The sequence below is a fragment of the Lactuca sativa genome, chromosome 3 (genome assembly GCF_002870075.4).
Source record: "Lactuca sativa cultivar Salinas chromosome 3, Lsat_Salinas_v11, whole genome shotgun sequence".
Lineage (NCBI taxonomy): Eukaryota > Viridiplantae > Streptophyta > Magnoliopsida > Asterales > Asteraceae > Lactuca > Lactuca sativa.
Genome location: NC_056625.2, coordinates 5,883,227 through 5,904,091, shown reverse-complemented (window position 1 = coordinate 5,904,091; position 20,865 = coordinate 5,883,227). Strand labels below are relative to the sequence as shown.

The 20,865-nt window shown below is 35.2% G+C and overlaps 2 protein-coding genes across 3 annotated transcripts; one reads left to right on the top strand and one right to left on the bottom strand.

The window, feature by feature from the left end:
- Window positions 1-12,229: 12,229 nt before the first annotated feature.
- Window positions 12,230-14,905, top strand: LOC111877651 (putative transferase At4g12130, mitochondrial). Of its 2 annotated transcripts, none has more exons than XM_023874169.3 (6): window positions 12,230-12,449; window positions 12,931-13,458; window positions 13,546-13,802; window positions 13,868-13,966; window positions 14,048-14,206; window positions 14,292-14,905. In XM_023874169.3, exons 2-6 carry the CDS (start codon window positions 12,986-12,988, stop codon window positions 14,534-14,536), a joined length of 1,233 nt encoding a protein of 410 aa, XP_023729937.1. In that variant the 5' UTR covers window positions 12,230-12,449; window positions 12,931-12,985; the 3' UTR covers window positions 14,537-14,905. The 2 variants fall into 2 exon arrangements, with proteins under 2 accessions (XP_023729937.1, XP_023729936.1); XM_023874168.3 differs by having other exon boundaries at window positions 12,232-12,449; window positions 13,540-13,802.
- A 1,685-nt stretch (window positions 14,906-16,590) lies between these two features.
- LOC111877652 (probable leucine-rich repeat receptor-like protein kinase At5g63930) lies at window positions 16,591-19,581 on the bottom strand. Its single transcript, XM_023874170.3, has 4 exons — window positions 18,941-19,581; window positions 18,522-18,782; window positions 17,564-18,418; window positions 16,591-17,182 (listed from the first exon to the last, which is right to left on the bottom strand). Exons 1-4 carry the CDS (start codon window positions 19,362-19,364, stop codon window positions 16,713-16,715), a joined length of 2,010 nt encoding a protein of 669 aa, XP_023729938.1. The 5' UTR covers window positions 19,365-19,581; the 3' UTR covers window positions 16,591-16,712.
- Window positions 19,582-20,865: the final 1,284 nt, after the last annotated feature.

The window sequence follows — 20,865 nt, the reverse complement described above, 5'->3', positions numbered from 1 at the left end:
ACTTTCTCTACTAAACATATGCACTGGAACAGAAACTATTTACAATTTATATCATTGTTTTATCATGATTTTTCATAACTGTAATTTATCGTTATACGTGGTATACACTCGGATTTCCATTACGGTAGAACGCTACTGCTTTACTTGTAAACTAGAATGTACGATACTGTGAGGCGCTACTTCATTACTGTACCCTTAGGTGTACAAGGATAAATCCTACCACTATATAACCAGAGTCTCCTAGAGGGAGAGCATGAGGTTTGTGAATAGATCTATTCGGGACTGACAATCCCACATCTGGACTGTTAGCTACAGTTTGGCGGGCACGCCTAAGATGTACAAATGTCATTTAACGTCAACGCCTGAAGAACGTTGGAAAGGTCTCTAGTCATATCAAGCATGGTTATACGACTCACATTATGTATAAATCACCGATAGTTTACCAACCTGGTTTTCTTCAGTAGTTTTATTTATACCAAATAGAACTAAACACACTATGCATACTGGCCGAGCCAAGGTTTTCAAAAACCGAATCATTTATGCTACGGTTTTACATTTAAATACGTATACTTCATGGTTAGCTTTAGCTAGTCACATGAAGTAGTATTTTGCATATCTATACGATTTTCAGAAACGAACATTCATGGTTGTATACGAAATCGATCACACTACATTTTTCACAAAAGAAAATATCGGATTTTCTTGAAATTACATAATCATTTCGGCTCGCTTATCAATAAGTTTTCATTACAAATTACTGCTTATGAACTCAACAGCTTTATGCTGATATTTTTCAAACTGCTTGTATTCTCAAGAAATCAGTAGACAGGTACTTGCTGGATTTTCAAGGAACCGAAGCATTTCGAGTTTTTAAGTTTTTATTTTGCAAAACTATTGGATGTATTCTAACCGAGTTTCAAACAGATGTAAACGTTTTATTCAAATTTTCACTGTAATGGTTCTGTTGCTATGATTGTTGTTATTCATTGGTTGTGATGCTATACATGACGTCCTCCGCCCCGGAACATTTCCGCCATCGGTTTCGGGGTGTGACAAAGACAAAGGTAAGGAAAATGGCGATATAGATAGAAATAAAGTTGCAATTATTGTTGTCATCATACTAAACAACCAACCACATAAGGAAATTAAATTTGTTAAAATGAATATCCATGGTAGGAATATTTTAGTTAATATTCTAAGGATGTAGTCTAACAAACAATCTTACTTTCCTTCTTGTTCTATAATATTAAAATTTTAGATAAAGAGAGACATGTGTTATTGTCAATATGATATGTAGATATGCATGTGCATTTTGCTAATGGATATCTATGTAAAAACTTAATTTTGTTGATTATGTGTTTCAATTAACTATCAACACATAATCATATTATAACACCATACACCCTTAGACTTTAGTACGTTGGAAAAAGTAATACCATGAAATAACATCTTATTTACTATAGATTTCTATTAAGGATTCAAAAGAGAAGTTTTTAGTTGAATATCAAATCTCAAACAAGCTAAAAAACCGTGCAATATGATGACCATATTGAACACCAAAATTTGTTATACCAAATTGAAAACTAAACCTTAAACCTTATCACCATAGTGATTGGTTTTATATGTTATAAAAACTAATTTTTGGCGGAAAAACATAAATTCTAAGTTCGCATGCACCCCAAAAGGATCTATGTTCTCACCATGATTTGCAAACAACTATCGAATATCAAGAACCCTAAATGTATGTTGCTATTTTTGAAATTACTAAAGGGTTATTCGAAAATACTTACCTTAGTTTATTATAGCAAATAAACTTGTAATCCTTTCTTGTTGGTCTTCAAAAAGTATGCACCATAAGTTTCATGCCTCTAATGACTCACACGCAAACCCTAGTAGGTAGGAGACTAAAGAGGAGAGAGGAGAGGGAGTGAGAATTTTTAGTTCTCACTCTTGTAGAAGGGTTGGATGAAATTATGAACCCTTAGGAGTGTTTATATAGGTAACTAAGGGAACTAGAATAAGACAGGTTTCAATAGATAAGTCATATCGTCTTTCCTTGCTCCTAAGGACTCCTAGGCTTCCTTATTGCCCAAGAAAACCCCTAAAGACCATCTAGAAATCATCCCCCCTCCTAGGGAGTTTCTATAATTGGTCAATATTTAACTTTTGAACATTGTCACATTTAGTCCTTTCACTTTTAATTAATCCAATCAATCCCAAAATTAATTTGAATTAATTTTTTATTAATTCTTAATTAAATAATATCATTTTAATTAATATATTATTCTCATAATATATTAATAAATCATTTATTTTGATTTATAATTAATTTATTAACTATATAATAAATTAATAAACCAGTCTCTCTTTCTCTCCAAAAAGCATTCCAATCCATTACTAGGTTTGAAGGCTACTTAAAAGGACTTTGCTAATAATTCAAGATTATACTAATTTTGTTTTTGGCTTAGACACCTAATCAAGGGCGTAGCTACTTTGAAAGTAGGTAGGTCCTAGGACCTACCTAATTTTCTTAATATTAGTAATATTAATATAAAATATATATGAAAAAATTGGTGAACTATCTCATTAGTGTTATAGGAACTACCTTGTAATTTTTGGAAAAAAAAATATACATCAACCTAAAATTTATATATTATAGTTTAATTAAAATAGTCCACTACCTCGATCCATTTAAAATTTATTCATTGGGCAATAGATCAATAATAAAAGAAAACTTCACGAAATGTGATCATTGATTGACATCTCCTAACCTTTGACGCCTCATAAGGTTCTTGCATGTCTGGTCGATAGATTCTTCTGTCCGTCGTCTGGCCACCGACAACCATTGTCCTTTCACCGGGTGCCACTTCTTCCTGTTTATATTTTATATATTTCAAATATTTGAATGATAGTTTAATATCATATATTAAAACAAGTGTTTTAGAAAGTATCGATAATGATATAATTATTAATATATATTTCAAGATATAAGATCTTTTAGAGTTCAAATGTAAAATTATTATAAATACTGAAGTTATGTTTAATTATTTTAAGGCATACAACCCGACCCGATGCCATAAGGAACCATGTAGTTTTTGATTCTAGATTCGCCACTGCACCTAATCCAACAGTCTCCCACTTAAACAATTCTAGAACTAAATTACTTGTATAACTTCTAAATGAAATAACAAATGTGTTTTCTAAAGCAGTTGTCGAACTATGATCCGATCAGATATTTGTCATTTAGATAAGTGATTAAATATTCCTTCGTTCTTCTAGATATCATATAGATATGAGACATGGATTGAAATCAATCTCATTATCCAAAATTTTGTTACTCGATTTCCCGATTTATGACGACTAAATTCAGACTGCTAATTAAACACATCAATTCTGTATGGGCTCGGCCAAACACTTCTGTAACACTCTAAATTTTCAAACAAAATTTTCAATTTTTAAACCTCCACACAAACATAGTTTAATATTTATCAAGTCGATTTGAATTTTTCCCAAACACAAAACATCAGAAATTATTTGTCAAATATCCCAGAATCCTCATAAACACAAATCCTCAAGCTGGTGTGTACAATCATGTTGGCACCTTCCCGCGATCCTAAGATGTACCTGAAACACATTTTTACACACACTGTAAGCAAGAAGCTTAGTGAGTTCCCCAAAATACCACACACACACATGATTAGCCTCTCAAAAATGTTGGCTAAGTCTCTCTACTAAACCTCAGAAGGGTAAAAGACCATTTTACCCCTCCATGGCCTCCAAGGTCCACAACTTGACCAAAACCCTAAAAGTCAATGAAAGTCAACACCCAAACGTTGGGCGTACAACTGACCATGAATGCATCAGAGTGGACTCGGCGCTACGCTGCGCTTAATTGGGAGTACGCTTGGCATACATCCCAAACTCACTTTTCTCACTCTCCTGGTCTTAATCTATTATGACCATTGCTACAGTCTCAGATCTGGGCTAACTAAAGTCTATTACTTCACAAAGTTGGTGAATTTAAGCCTTAGCATGGTTGGACAAGTCTAAAACTCATAAACTCTAATCCTTACCCATAAATGTCCTCATATCTCATGCATGGAGAGATCTTGACGACCAAGATCTCATTTTTATGAGTCCAAACGACTAGAAACACCTAAAAGGACATGTATTATGCTATGGAGTTCGTCAAACTCATAAAGCTTCAAGCTTGGGACATAAAACCCTAAAAGTGGATCAAAACATGAACCAATTAAAATAATGAGAAAGCTTTGAGCTTGATACCTTTGGATGATGCACCAACTAAATAAATGCTCATATCCAAAAGCTTGGACACCCAACTCTTCTTCCTTCAAGGCTCCTTCTTCACAAAAGAATTCCACAAAAACACTCAATAAGCCACCAATGCTCACACAAGCTATGGAAACGGGATTTAGGGTTTGAGGAGAGTCGAAGGCTGGAAATGGTGGATGGAAATGTGGCTATCATGTTCCTTAAATAGCGACACATAACACATTTAGGGTTACACTCTAATCCTAGTACGCCCCGCGTACTAGGTGGCCTCCGCATTCATGATACGTACACGAGTACGCTGAGAGTACACATGCGTACGCCCCGAGTACTCAACTGCCACCTTTTCTCAATTAAGGACCGGTCTTGACAATGCAATAAAAGTTATGGTCATAGATGCATACCTTATTTCGGGATGTTACAACTTCATATGTCGACATCAAATCACTAAGGGCTCAAAGATATCGATTTTCCCATTAGGGTAAAAGGGATGCCTAAACTTTTACTCATATGCTTGTATCTTTTACTCACCAAATCATGGATGATACTACGTTTATGACATCGTGTTATTGATGCATTTTTGCAATACCAATGCACAACCAATTTGTAAATTACAACTCATCTATCTCTGTTTTAAGAATATAAGATATTATTGTCTCACAATTACTCGTGATAAAATCCATGAAGTAACTCTTTGAGTGTGGGTTTATCTAATACTTAAAATCCCCATTTCTAAGTATTCATGAACATTGTAGCAATCTTATTAAGTAATAATCAACAAATCATAATACTCAACTCAACACAATTTAGCATATCATCTTTATCATGAGACTAATCCTCATACAAATGAACGTACTTATCTCTCATGGGTATAATATATAAATCGCATATTTCTCCTTATCAATCTCATTCAATAATTCTATCCTTATAACTTCCCAAAAATCTGTGGAAAATTTTTCATTTTTAAAATAATAAACCATACAAACGAGTTGTTCTAAAACCAGTCAATATGGATATATCATTTAAAGATAAGAGTAAAAATCATAAACAACCACGTGGAATAAAACTCTAGGGGATGTTGTGCAGTCATGTTGGACCCTTCACTTTCGAACTGGAAATACCTGAAACCATAACCATAAAACAATAAACACAAAACTTAGTGAGTTCCCCAAAATACCACATACCATAAATATCATTAGGCCTAGCCCGAACATTGGCCCAACCCATAATAATTGGTCTAGCCCTACATATATTTGGGCCTAGTTCGTCATACAATGGGACTAGCCCAATATACAATGAGCCAAGCCCTCTAATGCAATTGGGCCTATCCCTACATGCATGTCCGTGGTCCCAACCCAACATCCAATGTAAGAGTCACAAAAACAACTCGCATTCTACCTAACACATTCCAGTGGGCCAATATTGGTGCCTTCAACCCACAAGTACAGTGAGGATACTCACCTCAAACCAAAGATAATCGAATCACACATACGCTGCTGCTACCGGGCTCCTCACACTAAACATATCGAAAACCATCCCTAATCAATAATTAAGGCAATCACTCTTAATCCAAGGTCCAATCATATTCCATCATGCTAAGGGATAAAAGACCATTTTACCCTTCCCCTACTTAACCCAACGATTCCTAGCTCAACACCGAAAAGATGTAACACCCCAAAAATACAGTCCAAAAATTTCGTTTAATTTCATTAATAAGAATCATAAATATCATCAATCATATAAAATTTATAAACCATGTTTCTCAAAATATCATAATATCCGTCAAAATATATTAGAGTATAACATCCCAGGCTAAACAAATGGTGTGTGCACTGCAATTATCCCGAGCTCCTCTTTTGAAAACCAAGGTACCTGAAACCAAAACTGAAAACCGTAAGCACGAAGCTTAGTGAGTCTCCCCAATCTACTACATACCATACACATGTCACACAAACACATCGTGGGCCCCGCCCTGCTACATCGGGCCTACCCGGCATCGAGCAAAGCTCGGTATACACATAATCAATCAACAATTACATAAACATAATCACATAATCATAAACATATAAACATCACATTGGGCCTCGCCTACTACATCGGGTCCCGCCGGACATCGGCCCCACCCGACGTCCGGTCGCATCGGGCATCGGGACCCGCCCGACATCGGACCAAAGTCTGGTATACATATAACATATCATCAAACATATAACATACACATAACAAAAACATAAATTGGGCCTAGCCCAATACATCGGGCCCCACCTAGCATCAAATCGAAGTCCGACATCGGGCCCCGCCTGACATCGAGCAAAGCTCGGTATACATAAGCATATCAACATATACACATAAACATAAACACATAACATAAATAAATAAACATTCCTTAGGCCCCACCCGACGTCGGATCGAAATCCAAAAAAGCATATAAACTTGCATCGGGCCTCGCCCGGTATCAGACCGTAGTCCAGAACTACTAATAACTAAACGGGTCGGCCTTGGTGCCTTAGACCTGTTCCTACTAGAAGAGGACTCAACTCGCACCGCTGAAGTCCCGCGAATAAATCTCGGGCTACTAGCTGACATATCCCCAAGCTGTCAACATCGAAATACCACCCAAAAATAATTGGGTCCCAACACATATCTATAAGTCTATGCTTTGGGTAAAAGACTACTTTACCCCTAACTTAGCTTGATTTAAGCCCAAGGCCCAATCCAAAGGCCCAAAAGTCAAATGATGAACCAAAGCCCAACATATGGCCTAATTTTCCAAATTAGACCCAAACCCCTACATGGCCTTACCTTAAGGCCCAACCATTTATTCTGGTCCAAACACTTGGCAATCTAATGGTCCAATATCTCATAATCATCAAGGCCTAGTTATGGCCCATCTATAGCCTAATTTTTCCCAATTGGGCCTAAGCCTATCCAATGGGCCTTATCCTAAAGCCCAATCCAAATATTCTAGTCTATATAATTATTAATAGTTGGCCCATCAAGAGTCCAAACATCTAGGCCCAACAAAAAGGCTAACTCTAAACCCAACACAATTAGGGTTTTCACATGAAATGACGATTAGGATTAAGTGTTTCCCACTTAACCCATCATGGACTTCATCCATTAAGTCCATCAATCTACTAGGTTAATCAAATAGTGTAATTAGGCATAATTCACACTTTAATCCACTGGTATAAATGCGTGTCCCGACAGTCCAAAATTAACATAACCCAAAATTAGGATTTTCTAAACCCTAACTAGGGTTTCCAACCAAATCACAATCCAACTAAATCCAAAGTTAAGATATTGGGACGATTAGGGTTCCACTAGACCTATTAGGGTTTTATTATATTAAACACCACCCATCGCCACTTCGGGCGGTGGTGGTCGACGACGGTATACGACGACAGCCACCACCTCACGGTCGTGGTGGTGGTGGTGGTTCCTACCAAAAATCACATGTACAACTACACACCCATAAGGTACACACTCTCACACACAGAGCCACCCTTCACGGTGGCTGGTGGCGGTAGAAAATGATAGCAGCCACCACCATAAGGTGGTAGTAGGTTTCTAGCCAAGTAACACCCATGCTTACGCATTCAACTCGTGGCAACGACACATACACGTAAACGACTCGAGACCAAAGCTCCCAATTACCGGCTAGGAGGCTGTTGTCGTCGGAGCAAGCAGACACGGTGTTTCAAGGACCACCGACGACCATATTTGTCATACACTGCGTCAAACCAACAAAAAGAATGAAAGATGGGAGAGATAAGTCACGGTTTCATCTTACCGAGGGCCTTCTAGCCGTTCGCGGCATGAACTTCGTCATTCCCGATTTCCTCCTTTGATTTCGGTTATTTTTCGGCAGCATGCGAGGATTGGCTTCGGGCTTCGGGCTTCGTCGGCAGTGGGCGTCACCGACCGACTGTGGCGGTCGATTCAGGCGGCGGCGGCTGAAGAGGGTTCGCATGGTGGTGGCGGCTGTTGCATCATATTAGGTTTAGGGTTGAATGGTAAGGCAGTGACGAGTATAATCTTCGTCCGTTTTTAAATCTTTGCTCACTTTACAAGTATGGTCCTTCCCCATAGGATCTTTTCAAATTTAATCCAACATTTACCCCTTTAGCCCTTGATTCCATAAATTCTATTCATTTTAGGTCCAAAACTTACCAAATAGACCCTTCCCTACAATTTATTTTAAACTGAAGTCCATATATTACCCTTCAGCGCCTTAACCTCCAAAATCTCTTCAAATCAAGTCCCAATAATTTACCAAACAGTCCATGCCTTCATAAAAATTTGCAAACCACTCCGGAACTTACACTTTTAACCCCAACTTCTAAAATAGTAACAATTAACTCCTCGAGACAACCACTTTACTATATTATTATTGATTTTAGGGCTAGTATTCATTCGTTAATTTGTCTATTTATTTATTTAATAAACGAGATGTTACAAAAGACCTAAGGCCAAAGCCATTATGGTGAGTACGCCCCACGTACCAACCCAGTACGCCAGGCGTGCTGCATATTGAAGCCCCACTTCTCATTCTAAGCTCTTCATGGCTTAAGACAAAATGTCTAGCTTCCATATTTGCTTCCAAGGGACACTATTCTAACAATATATTTTTAACCTGCGCCGTGCAATGCGCGAGAATACGTCTAGTAATTTAAATAAATAAACAATGAAAATAATTAGGTTTCAATTTACGAATTTTACGATTTAGGAAAGTTGCATTAATTAAATTGATATTATTTATTATTATATTTATTACAATTATTATATTTAAATACTGTATATAATTTAATAAAATAAAAAAACCAAAAAATGATATGTAGATATAATTTAATTAAAAAATAACACAAAATGATACGTGACAAAAACATGAACAAATAACATGTATCAAAATATGATTTTTATTTATTAGAGTATATATAAGTTTGATTTTTAAGTTACAAAAAATAAGATACACTAAAAGCAAGATACACTATAAATAAGAATTACTTGATTAAATTCGGTGTATCACTTTACAAATTGGTAAACCAATTAAATATTAGCATCGTTGAAATATAGTGGACAAATGATTTGAGAGGGTAATTATCTTTTCATTTTATTCACGTTTATGTAACTTTATTTTTTATAATTTTATATATATATATTTGACCATTTAACTTGTTAAATGTGCTCATATATTATCATATAATGATAATATATGAACACATTTAACAAGTTAAATGATCAAATATGTACAGAAAAAGAAAATTGACAAAATGTGAACAATTTTATTTTATTTTTACAAATTTTTTAAGATTTTTTTTTTTATAATTTCTTACAACATTTTTATGATAGTTTTTTCTATAGGTTTTTATAACATAATGTTTTAAATTTTGTTTATAATTTTTTTAAAACTTTTTTTATACTTTCATATAATTTTAATATAAGCGCTTTCAAACCAAATATTTTATAAATGTGTCAAATTTTTATTACAAGTTTTTAACTTGTTTATATATATATATATATATATATATATATATATATATATATATATATATATATATATATATATATATATATATATATATATATATATATATATATATATATATATATATATATATATATATATATATATATATTCAAACAATTTTTTTATAACTTTCATACATTTATTTCTAAACTTTCTTTTACAACATTTTTAAAGTGTTTCATAGATTTTGTATGATAATTTAATATATTTTTTATAACATTTTAAAATACTTGCGTTAAATACTAGTTTAAAACTTTGTATTAAAAAATTTAAAAGTTTATAAATTTCTAATTAAAAAGTATTAAAAAGTTGGAATAATTTAAAAACATTTACATTATATAGATTTTTTTTTGTTTTTTATTTGCTAAGTAATATATATATATATATATATATATATATATATATATATATATATATATATATATATTAAAAGACCCTCCATAGTTATTGTTAAATATTTAATTTATTTAATTTTATTGTTAGATACTATTTACTTTAAAAATATTGCGTATGCTTAAAAATAAAAGGAAAAAAAATTATAAGAGGCTATGTAAAATATTTCACAAAACAAAGACATATTTATTAATTAAAAAGTAAAGTTTAAAATTAATCGATAATTAATTAATATTTAGAGAATTATGGGTATTTTAAAAATAACATTTGAAAAAATAATACAAACAAATATAAAAAATAAAATCGCTTTTAAAAGTGAGGAAAAAAACTTATCGGGATAATTAAAATTTCGTTTTGTTCATATTTAAACAATTGTTTTTCGTATACATTTAACCATTTAATTTGTTAATTTGTTTACATATTACCATTGTCACTTGCTATATAGCCGGTAACAATAACAATATGTAAACGCATATAACAAGTTAAATGGTCAAATATTTACAAAAATAAAATACTTACCTAAATATGAACAAAACAATAAAAATATTATCTTGATTAGTTATTTTCCCAAATATAGTTACAAAATGAAACACTAAAACGGAAAAAAAAAGTCCTATCAAATTTTGATAAAACATAGGAATATAGTTATATATATATAATTAGTTTACAGATGGCTTTAGGAATAATAAAGTTTTTATTTTTGAGAGTTTTGTTACATTTCTTTGTATTCTTCACATTTTTAGTCTCTAAAATAATAAATTTTATTTTTTGTCTTTTTGCCCTAACATTTGCCAACTTCAGACTACATTGTTGAGTCATCCACTTTTTCCGTTTTTCTTACCTCAATTTGCTTAGTCATTTGTTTTTCTTTACTTTTGTTCACATTTTTTTTTTTTTTTTTTTTTTTTTTTTTTTTTTTTGCCTATTTTGATAGTTTTAATTCTTAGAATAATAAAATTTTCTTTTTTGACCTTTTTGCCTCAACATCTTACAAAACAACCAATAATTAGCATAAAAAAACAAATCTTTGATTATAAAACTTGTATGTTACAGTTTCCTAATACACTAAACTGTTCAAACCTACAACGTAATCAAGAGGTTTTTATTAGTTTATAATTATATTGTTTAAAAATTTTATATTATCATAACTTTGATTAGGAGTTTATATGATTTAACGAATTAAATATCTTTAAAGGCTCTTGACGAGTCATAAAAAAAAGACCATTTCGTTATTATAAGTTTTTATTTTTAAATAAAAAAATTTATAATATATAATAAAAAAGCTAAGAAACTCTGTACAACTGTCGGTTTTACCCCTTTTCAACCGACTGACCATTTAGTATTGAAATTTTGGTTTGTAAAGATCCTAAGGCCATGAGGTATGGTTTTGAGGTTTCACGCGTTAAAGGACTGCCACATCATCATCAACCCCTTTTCACCATTCATTTACTATATGGTGGAAATGGTGTTCACTAGTAAATAACTAGTGAACAACCAATGAACAACCAATGAGAATGCATTCAATTTTACTTAACCAATCAAAATTCCCGTAATCATCCGTGACCCATCTCAATCCGCGTCACATTCACCAAGGAGGGGGGCGGTGTTCATGCGTGAATACCCCCCTCCACGTCACCCTTTACGCGTAAAAACACCCCCATACCCCATGGCCTAATTTTAATGTCTGTGTTCCATAGTGTAAATGTGTAGGTGGTCTCCTTGGATTGGCTACACATTATTACAACTCCTGCTTCAAGTTTACATAATAAGTAGCTTGTAAATTCGTTTTTTTTTTTTTTTTAAAGGAATACCACTTCGAACAAAAAGCAGGTTTGTAGAATTGCAGACATCGTGCATCAATTCAACTGTTTTAAAAAAATAACAAAAAAAAAAAAAAATGAATACAGCTTTAAGGAAAAAAAATAAAAATAAAGCCCAACATCTCACATTAATATCCATAACTACACGTGTTGTATTCAGCAAAGCCCCAATTACATTTACACCACGTATCAAACAAAAAGCCCACAAATTAAACACCTTCTTCTTCCTCGCTAAAACCCCCAAATTGCACAGCTTGAAATACCCAGAAATTTGCTGCTTCTTTTTACTCATACGAGCCCTCCACTTCTCCTCCCTTCAATGCGACGGTGATAGCCAACCGGCGACGGAGAACGGCAGCACGTTTTGGCGGTTCTATACCTTCGGGCTTCGGGTGCAACGGCTCATCAAGTCGTTTCAGGTAATTCTGTTTTTGTTTCTTCTTTGCTTCTCTTTTCAAAATGTTCATTAAGATCTCCATTCTATTTTTAGATCAATATTTATAAGGTTTTCATCCAAATTATATGAATTTGATATACTTTCTTCCTGTTTGATCTCATTAGATTTAGGAAAAAAAAAATTGACACAACCTCCAATAGTTGACGCAACACCTTGTTTTAGCTTTCCTTGCGTTGTATTGATCTATTAACCTTAAAAAGTACATAGAAAAACTTAAGAAATTCGACCCATTAACCAACAGGAATTAGCATAATCATTTACATCCATCTTTAAAACGACCAATCCATCCAAAATATTCCGCAAAACTGTACAGAAAATTCAACACCAAAACGTTCATGACTTCGACGTATCTATATCAAATATTGCAGTGAATATAGCCCCTAAATTCTTAATTTTATATGATCATTTTATCTTACTAACTTATTCCGTATCTATATCCACAGTAGCGAAGCATACCCTAGTTGAAAGCGAAAACAAAAACAACTTTCCAGAAAAAGAATGAAGTTTTCGAAATCCTCAATCCAATTCCGATCCTTAAAACCCCCGATTTTCAAAATCAATCACTTCTCATCATCTCAGACCCAGACAAACCAACTTGACAATGTTGGTCCAATGGCTTCTCTCCTTAAAACCCGATCCGTGGTCCGGTTCAGAGGCCCCGACACAATCAAGTTCTTACAAGGCTTACTGACAAACGACATCCGCAAGTTTCATGAGCCCGTCGGTGATGAGAAATCAAGCCTGGTTACCCCTAATCTCCCCGCTTCCTCCGCTCGCTCTCTCTACGCCGCCATGTTGACGCCGCAAGGGAGGTTTTTATACGATATGTTTCTCTACGAGCCGCCCAGATCCGATGAGAAGCTCGACCCGAGTGGGTCCAGACCCGGAACTGAACCCAAACAAGATGAGGTGGAGCTGCTTGCTGATGTCGATTCTTCTGTGTTGGACGAATTGGTGGACGCCCTAAAGAAGTAAGTTTCCCGCTCTCAACGAAATCAATCAATCAATCAATCTCTGGAATTGTTTTTTTTTAAAAATAATTTTGTGGGTAGATATAGATTGAGGTCGAAGGTTGATATAGAGAATGTGGGAGAGTCGTTGTGTTGTTGGCAGAGATATGGTGTGGATCTTCATAAGAGGCAGCCTTCATCTTCCTCTTTAGAAGATCCTGAATCTGCTTCTGTGGGCTGGGGTGGTGCTATGGACCCAACTGGAAGCTCGTCTTCACAGGGAAACAGCAACGGCTGGCAGTGGCACAAAGATCCCCGATTGGATTGCTTAGGCTTTCGGGGAATCTTTCCATCAAATACAACACGTAAGTGATGCGTTCTCCCAAACAATCATAATTTTTTCATAATTTGCAAAATTTTGCAATTGCAGCACCTATGGTGGAGGCTAATACAGAAACAGAAGAAGAAAACTACCTTTTATGGAGATTAGAGAAGGGAGTTGCAGAAGGGTCGATTGAGATCCCAAAAGGTACATTTCGTTTGCTTTGCTTTCTGGAAAAATTTTTGTATGAAATTTGCCAATTGTTGAGATTGAATATGTTTTATGTAGGTGAGGCAATCCCGCTGGAGTACAATCTTGCTGGTTTGAACGCCATAAGCTTTGAGAAAGGCTGCTACATAGGCCAAGAACTCATTGCTCGATCCCATCATCGTGGTGTTATCAGGAAGCGTTTGCTTCCACTCAGATTCCTTGATCAATCTGGAAAAGGTACAAATCACAAGTCACGATTCAATTCAAGAAGTATCACAAATTACAATTACTATTTATTTATTTATTTATTTTTTTATGACAGAGGTAGTGCAGAAGGTTGCTCCGAGTTCAGAAGTAATGGGCATGAAATCCGGGAAGAAAGTGGGAACGGTGACAACTGCTGTTGGGTCTCGTGGGCTTGGGCTAATCAGGCTTGAGGAAGCTTTTAAAGGGTCAGGGAATTTAGTGGTCAAAGGAGAAGAAGAAGAAGATGTGAAGGTGGAGGTTGTGCGGCCTGAATGGTGGCCAAGGGAGTGGTTTTTGGAGCATCAGCAGGCTGCTCGTTAGAATCTTTTTACCATTTTGTTAAAATTAGTTAAAAGCGTCTCCTTACATGACAAACAAAATAAGAGTTGTTATGGTGGGTGGGTGGGTGGGTGTATACCTGTTGTTTTGTGAAGTTTTGTTGTGTATTTTAGAAGATGAATAAAATTAAAGATAAGCCCACTCTACATCACAGAGGCTGTTGATGTATATAAAACGATCCCCATTTTTGTGGCATAGGGAAAAAAAGAAAAAACTTAATAATTCCCTCTAGTTTTGTTGCATTTGGCCTATTTACCTTTCATAACTATAGGGGATAGGGATAATGCTCAAAGCTTGTAAAAAGACCTTAACTATATAGCCATGTTATGTTGGAAGAAGTCCAAGAATGTATATGATCATTTCTCCAAACAAGATTGGATGTATGGAATGTGCTATAATCGTTCAATTTGAGAGTTATTTTTCGGTCTCTTCATGTCTTTGGCTAATATCAATATTTCAATATACAAATGTGGACATCAAGAAAGTGTAATGTTGATTATCAGCACAATCCTGTTTTTAATAAAACCTTATAACTTAAATAACCAATGGTGTAAAAGTAGGGTTGATTCACTAAAATAGTCGTGCTATTATTTTTTAGTTATTGCTGAATGACCACAAACTTTTTAAAAAAAAATATTCAGTAAATTTACGATGTACTCTTCCTGACAAAAGCAAACACCTAGTAGTTTAAGATGCATTTATTTGGTGGATCAAATGTACTTCCATGTCAAACTCTATTCAATATCTATTAGTACTTGGTTGGTAGGGACAATTTGAGGAAAAATCTGTATGACATATTCATGGCAAATGAATAGTTTATTTATGGCTACTTACATCTATCTATAATTCTATATGCGCATTTATTGATGATACACAATTTGCACCAACAATTAAATTTAAATTTGAGTGGTTAATTCGACCATTTTATCCCGAGTTTTTATCACAACCATTTTATTCATTTTGATCATACAATTGCATAATGTCTTCTCTATAAATTGGTTTGTCAATTATTTAATGTTGTTATATTATTTGCGTAAGGATGGTGTATTTTGCTATTATACAACGAACTACCAGTAAGTATTAATGGTGGAGGTTCGAGGTTGGTGGCTGAGCCCACAATTAACAGTGTTTCTATAAATAATCTTCTCCATAATGTGTAGACATTAGTCATTAGGGTCTAGTGGATTCATTTCTTTCCTTCCTGTGTATGCCGTATGGGATCATTGTTACAAGATACCTTGCTTAAGAGCAATACATACGATGATGACAATAATATATAAACGTCAATAACGACTACATAAGCTTATGCGCACGTAATAGCCAATATGATAATAAAGTTTTTGTTCAATCAAACCATGAAGTATAATAACTTGAAAAAAAAATACAATCTGCTCATAAATTATTTGTTATAATGTATTAAAATTTAATTTTTAAATAAGCTATAGCACTTTGTAACACCCCCTCTCCCCTACTCTCTAAGTCTAAGTTATATCCTTTTTGCCATGCTTACTTTTTGCGTCGATCCTGTTTTTGAAGGCTTCAAATTAATAAAGGCCCACATGGGCATGGCCCATGGCCTTTTTTATTAATGCGAACCTGCATTTTCACATCCAGTGAGTGTGACACATTGGCAATCTGGCACATTCACGATTTGAAATTTTTTGTTTAACAAAATTGCCAAAGTAAGCAATCGGGCTGATAGCTTCCTTTTTCACATTGTGTCGGTCATCATGTATGTTTTCTTTCCAATACTTGTTTATGCCTTTGGTTTTGCTTTAATGGTTTTTTAGAAGTATGGAATTCAATATTGTGTTCAAGTTAGTGTGATCGATTTTATACTATTGCTCAGTCATTTTCATTGATAATGATATGTTTCTACAAGTTCCTGATAACAATATCATTAATCGATTCCAACAAATAAAAATTGAGCAGATTCTTTGTATATGTCATTGATAGGATAGTGAAGTAACAGTTTCATTAGTGAGAGAATTTGCAAATAAGATTCATTAGTCCTTAATTGGGTTTAAAACTTTAAATGAAATAATGAATGGCTTTTGCTTAAATTAGTAATAAGATCACATGATCATGTAATTAATTACAAACAATCTGAATAAACGAAAACAATTCACCAAAAACAAAACAAAAATTATTCAACTAATTAAACAGAAACCGTTAGTTCTCGAATCACATCTTCCATTGTTAGCCTATTCTCAGGAACCTCATCAACACACATCACAGCGATCCTAATTAACTTATCCGCTTCAGATTCTGAAAACTTCCCCTCAAGATTCTTATCAATAAAATCATCAAACCTTCTATCAATAGCAGCTGCTCTTAGCAACAATGTGAGATTACTTTTACCCGATAGTATCTGAAGAACCACAACCCCAAAAGCATACACATCACTCTTCTCTGTAAATTTTCCTGTCGTGATATACTCAGGAGCCATGTAACCTAAAGCTGCACTCACTTTGAGAGCCGAGAAGACAATGTCATCAGCTAAAAGCTTCAATAGGCCTGCATCCGTGATTAAAGGGTTGTATTGTTGATCGATCAAGATCTTTTCCATTGATATGTTTCTGTGAATCATCGCGGGTTTATCCGTGTCACTGTGTAGGTATGCAACACCTGTAAAAAAAATTAAGATTGTACTTTCATAAAGCATAAATAATCAGAAAGTATACCAAAAAAAAAGTACACACTTTATCATTTCTTTTTAGAAAAAGTTGAATTTGAGAAACCTAACTTTTTCCAATTTGACAGAGCCATATTTTAATTATGGAAGTATTTTTCGGACATCTAAAGTTTTTAAACAATTATTTTTGTATCATTCATATCATTTCAGATACAAAATTATAACTAGTTAACCTATGTTACCTAGTCATAATGACATAAATGACGAAAAAAACTGTTGAGTACTAAAAAAAATCATTACTATGATGACAAAATTAGAAAAGGTTTGGTTTCCAAAATTGAACTTTTTTTTTTTTTTCGGATAATTAAGCTAACCTTTAGCTATGCCGTTGATGATGGAGACTCTCTTGGACCAGTCAAGAACATGGGTGTGTGCGTTTCTTCCATCTTCAACATCGAGATACTCTGATAAATTCCCTTTTGATGCAAAATCATACACTAAAAAGCATTCACCTCTACCTTTCGAACAACAAAACCCTCGAAGCCTAGCAAGATTTTCATGTTTCAAAGAGGTTAACAACGTCAGCCCTTTTGTAAACTCAGCTTCATCAGCTTTGCAACTCGTCACACTCACACACTTCACAGCCACAGCCGATCTGTCTCTCAAAACCCCTTTGTAAACTGCAGAAAATTTACTCCTCCCCAGTAAATTCGCATCCGAAAAGTATCGGGTGGCAGACTCAATTTCTTCCAAGTTGAAGCTCTGTAACGAGTTTGATTCGACGCAAAACCCGCACTTTTTTGGCGATGTTTGTGTCGGGTCCCACGCGCAGGAGTAATCGCTGCTTTTCCCGGAGGATTCTTGGATGCCGAATTTATGATCGGGAGTCTCGGATTTGCTCCAGATTCTTTGCTTTCGCCTCCGATGGATGATTACGGCGACGAACGCGGTTACCGTTAGGGCGGCGATGACTGTTACGATGGCTGCTATGATGCCCACCCGCCGGAGATTTGGGGAGTTTGAGCAATGAGTTCGTTGACAATGAGGCATGATGTTAGCAGATTGTGGTATGTTTATGGGTATGGTAGTGTTTGGTGTCGGTGTAAACGGTTCGAGCGGGTTGATCATGGTCGCATCGAGGTCTGTACATGGTCGTAGTGAAGAAAACGTCGACCCACATAGATCATTATTGTTGTTATAGCTAAACCCGCTGTTCAATCGCTTCAAAGCTACAAGAAAAGAGTTTGATTTTAAAACGTACACGACCCAAAGAACTGGAAAATGGAAATATGGCCGGAAATATGATCGGAAAAAGACATGGCGGTGGCTTACCGGTCGGAACGTAACCTGAGAGGGTGTTGTTCTGAATATCAAAGAACTCCAGTTTGGTCGCTCTGGCTATGTTTATAGGGATTGTCCCGAATAGCCGGTTGAAGCTAAGATCGAGCCTCTCTAACATGGCTAAATCTCCAAGGGTCCGAGGGATTTGACCGGTTAACCGGTTGTGTTGCAGCGCTAGGACGTTCAACTTGTTCAAGCTTCCAAACTCCGATGGTATTGTTCCATTTAACTTGTTACAACACAATTCGATGACTGCGAAAAATGAAGATAAATTTACGTTAATAATGAAAAAAGAACAATGGGCTCAATAACTGAGATGATCGAGTTTGGATTCAAATTTCAAATCTCAAATTAATAACTTCCACCTGAAAGAAACTGTGAACAAATTAATAATAAATTTCCAGGCTGACCTTGAAGACTAATCATGTTTCCAATCTCCTGTGGGATTTCTCCGGTGAGATTATTGACGTTAAGATACAACTCCGATAACTCGTTGAGACTGGAAATCTCTCTGGGGATCTCTCCTGTCAAGAAATTGTAATGAAGGTATAAACCCGACAAACACTTTAAACCGGAAATCGCTGGAGGCACTTTTCCGGTGAGCCCTTTGCCTTGTAAGGAGATGTTAGCTACTTTTAGATACTGATTACAGGCGACACCAACAAACGAACCGCTGCAAGGGTCGCCGGTTTCCGTCCATGAAGTAAGGTGCTTGTTTTCTGGGTCTAGAGAAGCCTTGATCTCCATAAGAACACTAACTTCTACATTTCCATAACACACAATTGGGTATAAACAGAATGTTAGAGCCAAAAAGAGCGGAGAAAGACGAAGCATTTTTGTGGTGTTTTTTTCTTTTGAATTGGGTTGTTGAATTTGGAGATGAACAGAGGGAAAATTGTCAAAGAAGTACAGTGTGAATGCGAACTGTGAAAAGTGAGGGAGTGATGGACAGAGGAGAGGAGAGAGATGGTGGCATGTAATGTAATAATAGGAAAGGAAAATGTGCTTTTTGCTGGACCTTTTTTCCCTCAATACTCAATAGTCAATGATTAACCGTTAGATCTGATACGACTTTTTTCGTCATTGCGTATAGGTGATGTCAACTATACTGTATTTCTATGTTAATAATCATATATTTTTGACAAAACTTCAAAAATGATCCCTGTTTTTTTCAAAAATATCAAGTTTAATCTCTAAGTTCAAAAAAACCTCACAGATGGTCACTGTGGTTTCAAAACTTTTAACATTTGGTCATTCCGGTTCACTCCGTTACCATTTAGCCGTTAAGTAAGAGGTATTTTTGTCATTTCACTACCCAGAGACCATTTATGAGGTTTTGTATTACTTTGTTTTTTAAAATAAATAAATAAATAAATAAAATTTAATATGCAAGGGTCCCACCTCTCTCTCTCTCTCTCTCTCTCTCTCTCTCTCTCATCGCCGATATGTAGAATCCATTTAGCTGCCATGAATCGATTCAATATTTTCCATCGTTTGTGCTTTCTTCTTTCATGAACTGATTTCCTGTGAGAATCGACTGATTCCTAAAAATCGATGGTTGCTATGTAGAAAAGAAAACCCTGTGAGAAGCAAACAAAAACACACATATACACACTAAATCATCTTCATCCTCAGGGACAGTTACCGTAAACCCAGAAGGAAATGTTGCTACAAGTCGAAGATGTACTTTGTTGATGGGTTTCCCTTTATCTTCTCTTTTTTCTGAATCCACACAATCGAGCAGCTCTAACATACCTGCAATTGAGAAAATAAGATCAAAACTGAACAGATAAAATGAAAAACCCTCACCCCCACTCTCTTCCATTCATTGAAACGATATCAGGTCAAGCAGTAGAAGTTGATATGGGAGAAGAACGTGGGGGAAGTTAAAATCTAGCCCTTAACTCTCTTTTGCTCTGATGGATGCGCTGCCACCATCGACAGTTGCTCCTTCTCCAGTATCGGCGGTGGTACTGCAATAGCAAAACGATCACCACCAATCAACAACTCAGAAATTGGCGGATGACCGTCGGTTCACATAGGAAACAATGGAACTCAGTATTGATATTGTTGTTCTTTTGTAAAAGAAGTTCATGAAAGCTAGTAGTCATGGTGCAGTGTTTTGGTGTTGGGTTCAGCTAGGGTTGTGCGGCCGGATCAGTAAATCTATGACCGGATCTACTGTAAATGCAGAAGTATGAGATAGATAAAGAGAAAGGGGAGATGGGTGGAAGGAAGGATGATGGTGAGGAGCTAATGGGTAATGGGTGTTCTGGGTTTGGATTTTTGAAGAAGATGATGACAGTGTAAATGGTAGCGAATAGAGGTGGGTAAT